Source organism: Prionailurus bengalensis, chromosome E4 (assembly GCF_016509475.1).
Source record: "Prionailurus bengalensis isolate Pbe53 chromosome E4, Fcat_Pben_1.1_paternal_pri, whole genome shotgun sequence".
Classification (NCBI taxonomy): domain Eukaryota; kingdom Metazoa; phylum Chordata; class Mammalia; order Carnivora; family Felidae; genus Prionailurus; species Prionailurus bengalensis.
This window is the reverse complement of record NC_057360.1, coordinates 790,574-805,510: the sequence shown is the minus strand read 5'-3', so window position 1 is coordinate 805,510 and position 14,937 is coordinate 790,574. Positions and strand designations below refer to the sequence as shown.

The following is a 14,937-nucleotide window of genomic DNA, read 5'->3' as shown; positions in this document are numbered from 1 at the left end:
TCCCTTCCTGTACTTTCTTTTGCTTGTGCAGTGACCTCACAGCATGAACGTCTTCCTTGAGCTTTTATGCAGTTTTCATCAAGTATGTAAGAGCCTTCCTGTGTCAGTGAAACCTCCCACCTTGTGTCTCTCTTCTCACCCTGAGGTTTACCAAAGGCATAGTCGCTGTCAAGTAAACACGTTTGTATTCTGTTCCACCCTGCACCTCACCCATAACTCCACGTCCGCCTCTGCCATCGTACTGAGGCGCATCGTGGAATGATCGTGGGGCATCCCAGCGCTGACCTCTCCAAACCTTTGTTCTTTAGTTTCCTCGTCTACAGACCTACCTGTTGCAGGTGTGGTGGGGCCTGGCCAAGGGCCACTGTGCCCTGGTGCCTGGCAGGCAGTGAGTGCCAGGTCAGCTCGGTAGTTCTCAACAGTGTTCGATGTGGCCAACCCCCTCGTCCTGGTCGTCGTTGGCACAGGTGGCTGGAGCATGACCGTTGTCTTTCTGGCGGCCCCCTGGCTCTCCGGCCCGTCCTCACCGGTCCCCTTCCATGCCTGCCTGCTTCCCCCCATCCTCTATACAGAGGTGCTCTGTAAGGTTTCCCACTCGGTCTTCTCCTTGCCTTCTGCCCATCTCCCAACCGTCTCCTGTGCAACTCTTCATGAGACACAAATTTCATCTGTAACCTCGATATCTAAGAAGCCTCCAACACCTGTTCCCGGCTGCCTGCGAGATCCGTCACAGTTTGTGTGTCCCAGGCCGGACCCTCTCCCCCCGTCGCCCCTCTGCCTTTCCCTCCCATTTCTGCGCTCAGCCAGCAGTACCCTCTCCCTCCTTATCGTCCACAGGAGGCCCTCGTGTCTCTCCCTTCTCCGTGCCCTCCACTGTGTCTGCAGCTGCCCTGGAATTGGGTGTTTCCTGTTTCTTCCCCGCCTTCTCTCCTCTCGCCTGATGGCTGTGATCAGACCGCAATAAGCTCTTCCCTGTATTCCTCTTTACTCTGTTCAAATTACCATCAGAATTGTCTTCCTGAAACACAAACCTTATGAGAAAAACCCTTTCCTGGCTTCCTGTTGGCTAAGGGATATTCTACAAGTTTCTTGTGTCTTGGATGTCAGAGTACTTACTTAGGATCTTACTCCCTTGTTACCCATGAGGAGTGTGACCTCAGACTCCCCGCCGGCCCACCTGGGTTCAGTTGAAGGCAGTAATCCGAAGGAAGGGTACACGTGGGGCCGCGTGGTCCGTCATTCCTAGAACTGTCTAGATTGGGCCAGAACAGCACAGACGGTAGCACGCCCCGTCTCCACGCCACACGTCTGCTGTGAGACCGCCACTCCTCATTCCTGCCAGACTCGGCCGCTGGGCTGCTCCCACACGTGTTCGTGCCTCCGTGCTGTCGCTCACACCGTGTCGTCACGTGGATTTCGTCAACGCGTGTCCGCTTATTAGCGTCCTTCCTCATCCTTCAAGGCTTTCCCCAAACATTACCTCCTCTCTGAATCTCCCTCGGTCCTCCATCAGAACCCGTGCTCTCTTCCGTCAGATTCCTGTGTTGCTTTGTTTATACCTGTTACTGTGTCACGGAATTTGTCCCGTGGCTTTCTCCGTAGGTTGTGAACTTCTTGAGGACAAAGTGTCTGTTTTCTTTACAGCTTTCGCATATTAGACAATTAGTAAACGATAGCTTTATGTCCATACTGCTGGCAAAATGTGAACTACTCTCTAGCCACTTAAACCACTTCTGTGAACGTGATCGCCCTCCGTCCCTGGGGCCTTATCCACCATTCATCCTGTGTCTGCTTCTTACTAGATCTGAATACCATGGCTGCCACCGCTCAGGTCCTAGTCATTGGAGCCACTAACCGCCCGGACTCATTAGACCCTGCTTTGAGACGTGCAGGAAGGTTCGACCGAGAAATATGCCTGGGTATCCCAGATGAAGCATCCAGGGAAAGGTACACTCTTCGTATGTCACGGGTCATCTGAACTGAATGTTTTGAAAACAAGAGGTGACAAAAACCACGTAGCCTTTTTTTTTCTTTGTTCTTGTCCCAGTAACCTTGACGTGGACAGGAAAAGGCCCTCTTTAAATTAGTACTTAAGAAACTAACGTGCTCGTCAATAACAGGGCCATTGTTTCAGGCTGTTTTCCCAGTAGTGATGGTGGATGTATGTGTGTATACCCCTTGGTCTGGTCCTACTGACGGTGGCTGGTGTCATGGAGTCTGCAGATCAACGTAGGGACAGTGTGGGCAGCTGGGGAACAGAGCGTGCTCACTGGCCCACTTGTCAGTTGCATTGACCACTAACCTGCCTAAGACCACAGGTTTCCTGCAAGGCAGCTGGAGAGTTGTAAGTGAAAGCTGTCTGTGTATTTTGCAGGACCAGCCTTTCCTAGTAATGGGGGTTGAACGTCCGGAGAGCAAAGAGATCGCTGCCAGTGTCTCAATAAGCAAGGAAGGTGTGGGAGGCACCGTTGAGGCAGCGCATAGAGGTCTGATAAAGGGTTTTTCTGTAACGCCGTGTCTGTCGTGGCTTTGGGCTTAAGTTTGTGACCCTAAAATTGGTGTGTGTGGTTCGAGGAGTGGGTGGCATGTAGTGAGAAGAAACGGTCACAGGACGGTGACGGAGGGAAGGGGTGACAGGCAGGAGGCTTCGCGGAAGTAAACGTGGCTGTAAGGCACATGGCGGGAGGGAAGGTTAGAGAGGGAGACGGGAGCGCGTCGGCCTTCCCTCTTCCCCGCGTGTGATGTGCTTCAGCTTCGGATCGCTTGCGGTTCCCTCCTCGGTGTCCGTGTTCGGTCCGGCTCATGTGCTCCTCGTACTGCCACACGCATGATGTTCAAAAGTCACGCAGCCACTCAGGCTTGTTCAGTGTGTTTAACCTGCCGCAACATGACACCTAATGAGCGAGCTGTTCCTACTTACGCCACAAACGTGTACTGAGTGTATGGCGTGTGCTGGTACGTTCTGGAAGGCGTCGTGAGGAATACGAAGAGTGACGAGTCCTTGCTTTCCAGAGGCCTGTGTCCTTCATGGAGCCTTTTTCCTCCTGGGCCCGCCTTCCGTAGAGAGAGGGACACGTGGGGCCCGTCTTCGCTGCTAGACGGGACCCTTTGTTCATCCACCCAGCATTCCCTCATCGACAGAGTCCTTAAAGGGCTTCTGCTGAGGGCCACGGTTTGAAAAATATAAGCCTATAGAAAAGTTAAAAGAATAGCACGATGAGTATGTGCACACCCTTCAGCTGGGGGCACCACTCACTCGCACATCCACACCCCCTTCCAGTCTCTGCAGAAAACCTACGTACGTTTGTGTGCTGTGTGTGTGTACCTTTTTTTTTCCCAAGCCATTTGAAGACGGAGGACAACAGGATGACGCTTCAGCCATAAGTGCTGCCCGGGGTGACTGTCACTCCATTTCACACCATTTCAGGAAATTTAACACTGACGCGATAATACTAACATACGGTCTGTTCTGATTTTCCCAGTTGCCCCCAAAATGTCCATTTTAATTGCTTTCTTCTTGATTTTGTGTAGTTTTGTGTTTCATGTGTCATCCATTCTGGGATCAAACCTGCTGTTTAATCAATATGACCCTTTAACCTTAACCTGCCTCTTCAGGGAGGAAGTGCTTTCATGACATTGACATTTCCCAGGTGCCTCATAGTTTAAACTTGCCTGACCGTCTCTTCCTGATGGGACTCAGCGTAGGCATTTTGGGCAAAATACTGCCTGGGTGGTGAGGTGTCCTCAGCGTCCTCTCAGGAGGCTCCGAGTGTTCCTTTGTGTCATTATTGGTCCTGTTAAGTCCGGTCACTCGGTTGAGAAGTTTGTCAAGAGTTTTCTCCTCTAAAGGTACCTTTTTCCTTTATTCTTAACGTAATCCAGATATTTCTGGCACCAAAGGGTGTTTATGGCCGCCTGTTGTCAGTTTGTCCAAATTCCATGCGAGACTCTGCGTGAGGTCTGTTGGCGTTCACATCGGAGTTTCATGTAGGCTGGGTGGCCTGGCTCAGTCACGGCGGCCAGCGCAGGGATTGTGTCTCAGAACGAAGGGGATGTTAGGTGTTCGCTGTGTTTAAGGCCAGGTGGGTAGAGTGGGGTCAAAGCCTGAAAGATGATAGCTCTTGAATATAATCACGGGTGATAATTTTTTAAGTGAGTATATTTTTAAAAAACTTTTATTCTGGTAAAAATAAACACATAAAATTTACCACCATGCTAACCGTTTTTAACAGTATGGTTTAGGAATATTAATTTTTATTTACTTTGGAACAAATTTCTAGTACTTTTTCATTTTGCAGTTTAATCCTGCAAAATTAACATTTGGCACAGCGGCTGGCATTTCAGTCACTTCTGAGTGATCAGAAGAACGCTGAGTACAGAAAGAAACGGGGTCTTAGGGAGGAGATATCAGGCAAAGCAGACCTGGTCTGGGGGTTTCTTAAAGGATTCTCTGAGGAAGCTGAGACTTTAAGAATAATAGCAATTAACTGATAACGTGACGCTGAGAGTGTCCCTGGGAGGAGTAGCATGTGCAGAGAGGCCCTGAGGTGACTGAGCTCAGTGAGTCCAGGAACCCAGAAGAAGAACACTATGGCTGTAGAAGAGATAAAGTGTGGAAAGGCTGGCAAGGGATGCAGAAGGCAGTTCACATACAGTTGGTAAGGATTTTGGACCTCTTTGTGAGTGGTGGGAAGGAATTAAAGCAATTAATGTAAGCAAGACAGTGATGGAAACAGACTTTTTATTTGGAAAGAGATCATTGTAGCTGCAGCATGAAGAATGAAGGGAAAGAGAACAAGAATAGGTTCTGGTGACCCCGCTATGGGGCTGTTATGATGTCTGGACGAGATGGTGATGGGCTTAAGGAGATGGGCAATAGGTGGAGATGAGCGGAGCGGTGCCTGGTGGGAGCACACAGGTAGAGCGCATCTGGAGTGATCAGTCGTTTAGCCAGTAGACCCAGTGGGTTGCATTTCTTGGCAGAAGGTACATGTGGAAGGTGGGAGCTGTGATTGAGCAGGAAGGAATAGTCCCATTTCTATCTGTTTTTGTTTTTTGAGAGAGAGAGGGTGCAGATGAGCGAGGAGCCAGGAGAGAGGAAATCTCACAAGAGGCAGAGAGAGAGAGAGAGAGAGAGAAGCAGGGCTCACCCAGGGCAGGGCCTGTGCTCACGAACCGTGAGATCATGACCTGAGCCGAAGTCCAAAGCTTAACCAGCTGAGCCACCTGGGCGCCCTTCAGGTTTCTGATTTGAGCCTCTGTGCCGCTGGTTTTCTCTGAGGGGACCTGGGAGGGACGGAGGAAGTAGCGGCGGGTGCCCCACGTCCCTCTGCCTTTTCCCAGATTCCTAACTCATCCTAGCTTTTGTTTGGTTGCCTGTAACAAAGTAATAATAGTAACGTGCTTTGTTTTATCTTTACATGGGAACAGTACCCCCGCTTTAAAAGGCTTCTCGTAAGGATTGCATCAATACACCCAGCACAGCTTCTGACTCGTAGAAATGTTAAGGTTGCTCTTGGTGTTTTCCTGGACTTTGAAAGTATCTTGTTACGGAACGTTCCAGCGTACACAAAAGAAGTCTGATACAATTCTTCTAGTTTCTGTTACTGCAGAACAAGCCACTGCAAAATTTAGTGGCTTTCAGCAACAGTCATTTTATTGTCTCTCACAAGCCCTGTGGGTAGAGAATTTAGAAAGGCCTCAGCTGGTCGGTTCTGTGCCCGGCCCGGCTCCCGTGTGGTTGTAGAGGTGGCAGCTGGAGCTTGGAGCAGCCAGGCTGTGCGCGTCTGCACACCTGCCTGTCTCACCTGGCTCGGCTGCATCTCCCCATGCCTGTTCCCCTCCTCCCCTCTCCGTGTGGCTCCCTTCACGGGACGGTTTGGGCTTCTCAGAGCTGGGCGGTCTCATAGCATCTGTCCCACTGCTCTGTGCTGTTGACCAGCCGCTGAGGTCAGCCCAGACTCCAGAAGAGGAGAGCCGAGAACTTACAGACATGCCTTTCAAACCCTCACGATGGTGAAGCCCGGGTCTTATGACCCAGCCACAAACAATCCTCACCGTTTCAGTCCTGTTCTGTCTGTCCCCCATGCTTTTTTCCTGGAGTGTCTAAAGCAAAATTCGGGCGCCATATTGTTTCCACAATAATACTTCAGAATCTAACGGGTGAAGACTTTTTATTTAACCTACGTGCTCACTAATAGTTCTTTGATACATCCGATGTCCGAACCACATCCATAAGTTTGCGGTATAAAACCATTACGGATTTTCAGTATAACCACATGTAGCGTGTTCCTGTCTCATCTGCACAGGGATTGTTCGCTGCCAGCCCAAGTCACATGTTAGGATCACACATCCTTTCTTTACCTTTGTAACTTTTCTGGAATCCACGATTGCCACGTTTTTGTCATTTACTAACCTTCTTGCAACTTTTTTCACATTCTGTGTTTCCTCCAAGTGCCTGTGCGCGGGTGTGGGTCTGTCCCTTACCTTATGTGATGGTGAGAGGCAGTAGGAAATAGTGGATGTGAAGTCGGAACAGCAGTGTCTGGTGTGAATTCTGTTGTCTCCTGTTGCTGCTGTCCTCCAATGGGAGTCCTCGTCTGAGGTTCTGTTCTAACAGCACGGCTGATAGGACATCTGCAATGTAAGCTGTTTTGTTGAAGCTTGGCCCCCCTGTAAAGCAGATGACCAGCTAACATTTTACTTAGAAACCTCCAAGGGTCAATTTCTGAAGGTGCGTTTTGTTGAGTCGATTCAGATCTTTCAGGAGAAGGTGTTGAGACCGTACCATGGGCTGTGGGTCTAGCTGCCAGTCTTCCAACACAGGCAGGTCGGAAGGATGCTGAGGAACTGTACACCCTGTTTTCCTGGTGGAGCGCGTGCCCAGATCTTCCCTCTCCTGCTGGCAGGCGGCATGGGGAGGATGTGGGGTCTTAGCACATCTCACGCACGACTCCCAGCACTTGGGTTTTGGGCTCTGCTGTGGCCCCAGTTTCCATGGTCCAGCACTTTGAGGCCTCCCGTTCCTGGTCTTTGGAGCTCGCCAGACAGATACACTTCCTTCTCGTTAGCGCACCTCTCTGAAAAAGGTTGATTCTGGCTTTGTGTCCTCTCCTGGACATTTACTATTCTCTACTTCTGTTCTTGATAAACGTGGTTGGAGAGTACAGGCAGTCAGATATCTCTTGGCCTGTGCTGGTATGGATAAATGATTGACTAAACGGGTGAGAAGAGGCAAGTCTCTCGTGCAGAAGAATTCCAAATAATGTGTGTGGACGCACCGCCCTGAAGGAAGTAGACTCCCACTGCCTACCCCTAAAATGCGAGCTGGGCACGTTGACTTATTTGCAGAGTGCGGTACGGAAAAGGGCGAAGGATTACAACCCCACGGTGGAAACCCTCCCAGACACGGCGTAAGGCCTGGTGGTCAGCGTTCGCATCCCGGTGGTGAGGGGGCCGACAGTGTGTACCCTTGATGGGACCAGCGGGGACCATGCTTCACCTCTGTCGTCTTCTTCCCCCAAATACATTGACTTAGTCTAATCACCATAAAAATATCAGACTAGTCCCCCATTGAGGGGTGATCTACAAAGTTCTGGGTCACTAATTCTCAAAACTGTCCTAATAGGAGAGGGGTATTGTGGTACATAGAACTCCCTGTACTGTCTTTGCAATAATTCTGTAAATCTAAAACTTCCAAAATAAAAGGTGTATTTTTTAAAGAATTTGTTAAAACTCATCCTATTTATAGCCAAATATAGCATTAATCTGGATCATTTATTCTGGGAACCCTTAACAGAATCTTTTTAAGGATTTACCGACCTTAGAGCATCAGCTAGAGCTGACACAGAGCCCCGTGTTGAGAGGCCTTTCTCTTCTTTGCTAGGAAGACGTGTAAACCTCAGAACCCCCCAAACACCTGTTCTTTCAGTATCCGAGCAGCATAAGTACCTCTCCCTGTGTAATTTTTTTTTTAACATTTATTTATTTTTGAGACAGAGACAGAGCATGAGCAGGGGAGGGGCAGAGAGAGAGGGAGACACAGAATCCGAAGCAGGCTCCAGGCTCTGAGCTGTCAGCACAGAGCCCGACGTGGGGCTCAAACCCACAGACCATGAGATCATGACCTGAGCGGAAGTCGGACGCTCAACCGACCGAGCCACCCAGGCGCCCCTACCTCTCTGTATAGAGCAGCACTCAAGCCTGTGGCCTAAGCCCAGTGCTGACAGCTGGTTAAAGTCCTTGTAAGAATACAGGCGGATCATGGGGGGCCTGGGGGGCTCAGTCGGTAAGCGTCTGACTTCAGCTCAGGTCATGATCTCGCGGTTTGTGGGTTCGAGCCCCACGTCGGGCTCTGTGCTGACAGTTCAGAGCCTGGAGCCTGCTTCAGATTCTGTCTCCCTGTCTCTCTGCTCCTCCCCCACTCACGCTCCATCTCTTTCTCTCTCTCAAAAATAAACAAACATTGAAAAAAAATTTTTAAAAAAATAATAATAAAGGCAGATCCTTGTATTGCAAGTTCCCTGCAGTTCCCTCCCAGAACGGGGGCAGGGGTGGGGGTGTCCAGGCAGACTCCTAGTTACGTTCACTAGTTTGTGCCTCTTGGTGTTTTTTTTTTTTCCGGCAGAGGAAATGTTGCTGAAACATCTACCATCTTGAAACTGGAGCTCTCTTACTGGTTATTTTCTCCTCCTCTGGAGTTCCCAGAGTACGATGAATGGAAGTGTCCACACTTTTTCAGAAATACAAGTTGTAACTGGGAAACGGGTGACACTTACTTTGTGTGAGCTATTTTTCATAACATTGGAAGTTGCTTAGTATCCTTTACAATGCAGTGAATAAGGTCTGAGTCTTCAGGAAATGGTTCTGTCATGGAGCCTTTTGTGGGTTGCTGGTGTGTAAAGTACCTGAGTGATTTTTCACTGGTCAGTAATGTTCACCTGCTTCCCTCCGGTTCACTGACGTGATCTCAGATGACTTTTCTGTAATTCGCTGTCCATTGGCTCGACACTTGAAAATACTCCTCTCTGCCACAAATTTGATAATTGCAAAACGTATTTCCTTGTCTGAGTTAATTTGGAATATCACAGTGTGTGAATGGTAATAATAACAAACCCTTGGGCCCCCGCCGTAGGTCGGCCACTGTTCTGAAGGCCTTTGTGTGTGTGTGTGTGTGTGTGTGTGTGTTCACCCTGCGCAGAGCGCTCCTATAGCTCGCGCGTGAGGAAACTGAGGCGCGCAAGGACACTGTGTGGTAGAGCTGGCTTCAGAGCCTCCGCCCTAACCATTGTTCCCGCTTTCACACTTTCTTCACTGGGTCTTACACAGATTGTTAAGGGACTCCTTCATAATAATGACCTGGAGGCCCACGGGTCACTGGCCCGTGCCACGTTGTGGTTCAGGCGAGTGGACTTCTGCATACGCACGATCCCGTGAAGTTGGAGAAGTAACCGTCCTAATATAAAATTGGATGCAAGGGGTGTATCACTACAGCTTTTTGTGATGGATGGAATTCATGGTTTACTCGGAGTCTGGTGACTTTTATTTCCGGCAGGTGTCCATTTCATCTTTTCTAAAAGCAGAATTGACCTCAGATGTGTTCGGTGACTTGTTTTTTCTGGTGGGTAAGGAGGCTGAAGTTCTTCCCTGTCCTTCCTACAGAATACTTCGAACTTTGTGCAGAAAACTAAGGCTTCCGGAAACTTTTCATTTCCACCACTTGGCACACCTCACTCCAGGCTTTGTTGGCGCTGACCTGATGGCGCTCTGCCGAGAGGCAGCCATGTGTGCGGTCACTAGGGTCCTGATGAAGCTGCCCGAGCCGCGGGCCGACCCCGAGATGGAAGCTTTGCTCTCCAGAGGAGGCCGGGGAGACGGGATCGGAACGAAGCCCGCTTCCGAAGCACGGGAGCTTTCCCCGCAGGTGCCGAACCTGTCCTTCGTGTCGGCCACCCAGCAAGCGTCGGTATGGTTGAGGTTTATGATTTATGTTTTATTGGCATTTTATCCACAGACTAATTATCAGTCACACCCAGAATGTCTGTAGCTTCAAAAGTACAAATTGTTTTACTTTTTTAGCTGATCCTGAATAAATTCCTTTTACGGTATTGATTATGAGGCTCTGGACCAGGGGTTGGCAAGCCTCCCCACCGCATGCCTATCTTGTAAACTGAAGTCCTAGCCGCACTCCTGTATTTACATGTGGCCTCCCTGCCGCCACACTTCATAGCGGTGCCCCCACGGGGGTCCCTGGCGTGAGACTGTGCGGCCCACAGGCCTGCGGTGCCCACCCTCCAGACCTGGCCAGAGAGAGCTGGTCGGCTGCTGTAGGAGCGCCGGGCACTCGGTCGTATTCCCTGGTCACCTTCTGGCCGGGTGCGCCAGGACGGTCCTCTGGCGCCCTGTGTCCGTGAGCCGGCGCCGCGCGGCTCTGGAGGACAGTACGTGCGTGAGGGGGCACTCGTGTGTCCAAGGTCAACGCTGCAGCCGTGAGCTCTAGGAGTTCATACTTCGTGCGCGGGCTTCATACGGCCCTGTCATCGAAGGAACGAAGCGTAAGCGACCATGGCCTGCCCGGGCCACACAGCTGCTTCCCAGAGCAGGTCCCGGTCCGTGGTCGTCAGCTGTCTTTTTCCTCCTCACTCACTTGGAGCCACGGTCCATCTGTTAAAAAGAATAGTAAGCGTATTCCTGATACGAGACACACAGAAGTTAGGACTTGACAGACTGACTCCGGGTTACTTTCCTCCCACCTTTATAGTCTCCTCAGAACAGGGAGTCTGTTTGCCTCCGAAGCTCAGGGCTCCACGTAGTGCCCTTCGAGGAACCTTGTTTTGAATTCTGCTGCCACCAGAGTAACTTTGTTTGAATTTCATCAAGATTCAGCTGCTTCGTGATTATTTGTAAATGAAAACTGGAAGAAATAGTTGCAGAAATGACGGTTACCAGCCGCCCGTGTTTGCCACAGCTGGCCCTTGTTAGCACACGGACGTCCTTGTCCCGTATTTGGTTCTAGTCCGTGGACCTTTCCTCGGCCAAATCTTCATCCACACAGAGTAAAAGAAATGGCTTCTGTCAGTGGAGAAAATTGTGAAAATCCACAGTAGTTCATTATAGCTTAAAGAAATATCGCAGTAATAATTTTTAAAAGCACAAAAATAAGTTTTCCAACAAATATGCAGTTTTTCACTTTTCCCTTCGATCGCTCCCTTTAAGGATGAATTGCAGAGGCTGCTGGCGTTGCTGCGAAACCAGGACCCGCTCTCAGAGGAGCGGCTGCAAGGGCTGCGCGTTGAACTGAATGACTTCATTGTTGCTCTGTCCTCCGTCCAGCCCTCGGCCAAAAGGGAGGGCTTTGTCACTGTCCCCAATGTGACTTGGGCAGACATCGGTGCCCTGGAAGATGTCAGAGAGGAGCTCACCATGGCCATCCTGGTAGGTGTGTCCGCCGTGGAACGGCGCTGGCCCGTGTGACAGGTGCAGGTGGGCTGGACTGTACGTTTTCTCTCATGTGTTCTCCTGTACTATCGTTCAGCCTCCAGCAACCTGTTTTGTTCTTTCGAAGTCTGTTTTAGGCTCATTCTGTGGTTGTGCTTGGATTCTGTGGCAGTGAATTAAAAAAAAAAAGTTGGGTTTTAACCAAGAGCCGACCATTTGAGAGATATTCTCTCAACTCGCTCCCACTCCTGTGGGTCAGAGAAGTTTCATAAAAGTCTGGATCGATTTTCATTCACTCTTACTTTTCCACTTTACTGATCTTTAATGAGGAACGATCTACGTAGAGGTGTGTAGCTGCTGGGAGAGGAGCAGGTGCAGGGGCTGGGCGTGCCTGGCTCCTGACCACGGACAGCACGGCCTCTCCTCCGTCTCTAGGACACCTTCTGAAAGCTTCGTAGCCTGGAAGTTTGGGTAGTTTTTTTAAAAACCTTGGTTTTAGGATGCTGAAGGTATTGTGTCTTTATGTTTGAAGTGCTTTCAGAACTTACGTTTAGGTGTGATTTCCTCATGAGCAGGGACTTGATTTATCACCACGTACCCCGTGCTTGGCGCGGAGGTAAGCGCCCTGCCGGCACTGTGCTTACCTCTGGACCCCATGGTCACGGTGGCAGCTTGCATCTGGAGAGAACGTGGACGCGCAGCGTGAATGGACATCCGTAATGGATCGACTCTGGCGTTGTTTTTTACAGGCACCGGTACGTAACCCCGATCAGTTCAGAGCCCTCGGATTGGTGACCCCAGCTGGAGTCCTCCTGGCGGGCCCGCCCGGCTGCGGGAAAACGCTGCTGGCCAAGGTGCGCTGAGTGCAGCTGCGGGTTTTCTCCCCTGCTGTCTCGTCGGGTCCTGGGAATTTAGCCTATGTGTTAGAGTGGGCTAGTTTTACATAATTTCTCTCACAAGGTCATTTTAGTAAGACTGACAGTTTTCAGTAATGTGTCCCGCTTTTATTTTAATTACAGAAGGTACATCATTGGACATTTGTGAAGTGAAAAAATTTTTTAATTTTTATTTAATGTTTATTTATGAGAGAGAGAGAGAGAGAGAGGAGAGAGAGCGAACAGGGGAGGGGCAGAGAGGGAGGGAGACACAGAATCCCAAGCAGGATCCAGGCTCTGAGCTATCGGCACAGACCTGACTCGGGGCTCAAACCCACAAACCGCGAGATCATGACCTGAGCCGAAGTCAGACACTTAACCGACTGAACCACCCAGACACCCCCATGAAAGAAAAAGTTTTTTACATGAGCCATGGCTCCATCAATTTTAATATAACAAGTATCGTATTCCCTGTGACTGTGGCTTTTTAACGAGTACTATCGCATAGTTGTAGTAGCTGACCTTGTTTCCTGCTTTGCTGTAGTTATTTATAACCTAAGTGTTTTCTTCGCTGTTCCCTACAGTTGTTATTTTAAAAAATTGTTTTTTTGGGTCACCTGGGTGGCTCAGTTGGTTGAGTGTCTGACTCTTGGGTTTAGCTCAGGTCATGATCTCACAGCTTTGTGAGATCGAGCCCCACATCAGGCTCTGCACTGTCAATGCAGAGCCTGCTTGGGATTCTGTCTCTCCCTGTCTCTGCTTCTCCCCTTCCTGGGTTGTCTCTCAAAATACATAAACTTTAAAAGAAAGAAAGTGAAAGCCAACAAGTATAGTCTTTAAAGCCCACTGGTAATTTTTAAAATGCCGCTTAAGAAGCGTAAGAAACCATTTTTGCCTCCCAGACCGTCAAAGGTTAAAAGCAATGTTAATGGCTGTCACTCCTTCAGTGTGTGCAGGATAGACACTCAGGAGACAGGGTAGAATCCGCACAGACGGTCTAGAAGGCACTTTGGTAAGGAAGCAGATGTGATCTGGTCATGGGTCATTTTGATCAAGTGGAACAGGTCGAAAGCTTTAAAAACATCCCTTTTATTGAAAAATTACTTAGAAGTGCATTCTAATAAAATGACTGGTCGAGGTACAAAAATTTAAGTACAGGACTGTTCAGTGTAGTGTTTCAGTGGGGGTCATTTCCGTCAAGTATAGAATACCTTTACGATAGAATTCTACACAGACATTGAAAATACAGACGTGTGCATATATTGGTATGGGAAGATGTTTAATATTGCTGTGTGAGAAAAGCACTTTTAAAAAGCTCGTATTTGTGAGAATTCGTGTAAAAGTTATGGTGCACGTTCTCTTGACATGCGCGTCGCAGAAGCACATCGAGAAGGGCTGACAACAAAGTGAAGCAGTGGCTCGTAGTAGGTGGAGGAGAGAGGGTTGTAAATAATGTGTCTCCCTTTTGCTTCAACAATTTTCTAAAAGTTTGTTTTGAGAGAGAGCGTGAATGGGGGAGGGGCAGAAAGAGAGGGGGGGAGAGGGAGAATCCCAAGCAGGCTCCGTGCCACCGATGCTGAGCCCGTCACGGGGCTCGATCCCACGAATTGTGAGATCACGACCTGAGCCGAAATCAAGAGTCAGCGCTCAACCGACTGAGCCCCCCAGGCGCCCCGTGTTAGCTGTCGTTTTTAATGTCTGTATGATGTTCCACCTATAGCTTACTTAGCCTTTGTCAACTTTTTAAACTATTTGAATTACTCTTAAACTAGGAAATTAAAAGTAAGGACTTTTTAGGAAGTACTACAGCAGCCAAATAATTTGTGAGTGCTCCGTAAATAATCAGATACCCACAGTGCCAGTGGCTCACGTATGTATTCATGTGCACGTGTGTAATACATACATGACGTTTTCCTAACTTATTTGTACTGATATTACTGAGTTTCCTTGCTTAACGCTTCCAGTACTCTTGCGAGGCATTGCTGTGAGGGGGGTGGGAACACCGGCAGAGGTAGTTCTCTGTTTTCGTGACAGCAGTTTGGGAAGAATGTAGCCCGAAAGAAGGTCCTGCACGTGAACATGTCAGTTCACCAGGTGGACGCAGTTCCCTGGCCCGGGTGCCTTGTATCGTTTGTTTTTTAATGAGTTACATTTGCCTTTGAGTAGCCCTGCTCCTGGCAGAAAGGAGGCGGGTTATTTGAAATCCATGGATATTGTTAGATCCCAGAGCAGATTATCCTCCTGTCCCTGCTCCTGCCTCCCCTCACTGTCAGCAATTTGGCACCTGTCTGTGCAGTCAGCTTTCTGGCACCTTGCTCGTCCGGAGCAGGGAGTCTTCCCCGGGACTCCACCGGTGGGCCTCAAGCCCACTGGATGCGCGCGGTGTTTTTTCCAGGGAGAGGGCTCACCACTTTCTTCAGATGCTCCAAGAGGTTCATGCCTGGAAGAATAGAATAGTAGAAATAGCAGGAAATGCCCTCGAATGGCAGAAGCGAGATGTTACCTTGGGAAAGTTGTGGATCCGCGTGCTGGACAGAACCTGGTTAGAAGATGAGGGTTTGGGCTGGTCTTCCTGCTTTGGTTCACTCCCCATCGCAGTGAGTTTCCTCTGCGCGAGGACAGAGGA

At 49.5% G+C, this 14,937-nt stretch overlaps 1 protein-coding gene across 5 annotated transcripts in view; it reads left to right on the top strand.

The window, feature by feature from the left end:
* NVL (nuclear VCP like) overlaps positions 1-14,937 on the top strand; it is a 90,901-nt gene that overhangs the window by 20,273 nt on the left and 55,691 nt on the right. For 4 of the 5 annotated variants that reach the window (XM_043568734.1, XM_043568737.1, XM_043568738.1 and 1 more), the window contains 4 exons: positions 1,803-1,947; positions 9,661-9,964; positions 11,215-11,433; positions 12,186-12,290. In XM_043568734.1, coding sequence (XP_043424669.1) covers positions 1,803-1,947; positions 9,661-9,964; positions 11,215-11,433; positions 12,186-12,290 — 773 coding nt within the window. The remainder of the gene's footprint in view (positions 1-1,802; positions 1,948-9,660; positions 9,965-11,214; positions 11,434-12,185; positions 12,291-14,937) is intronic. The other variant, XM_043568736.1, reaches the window with a different exon arrangement.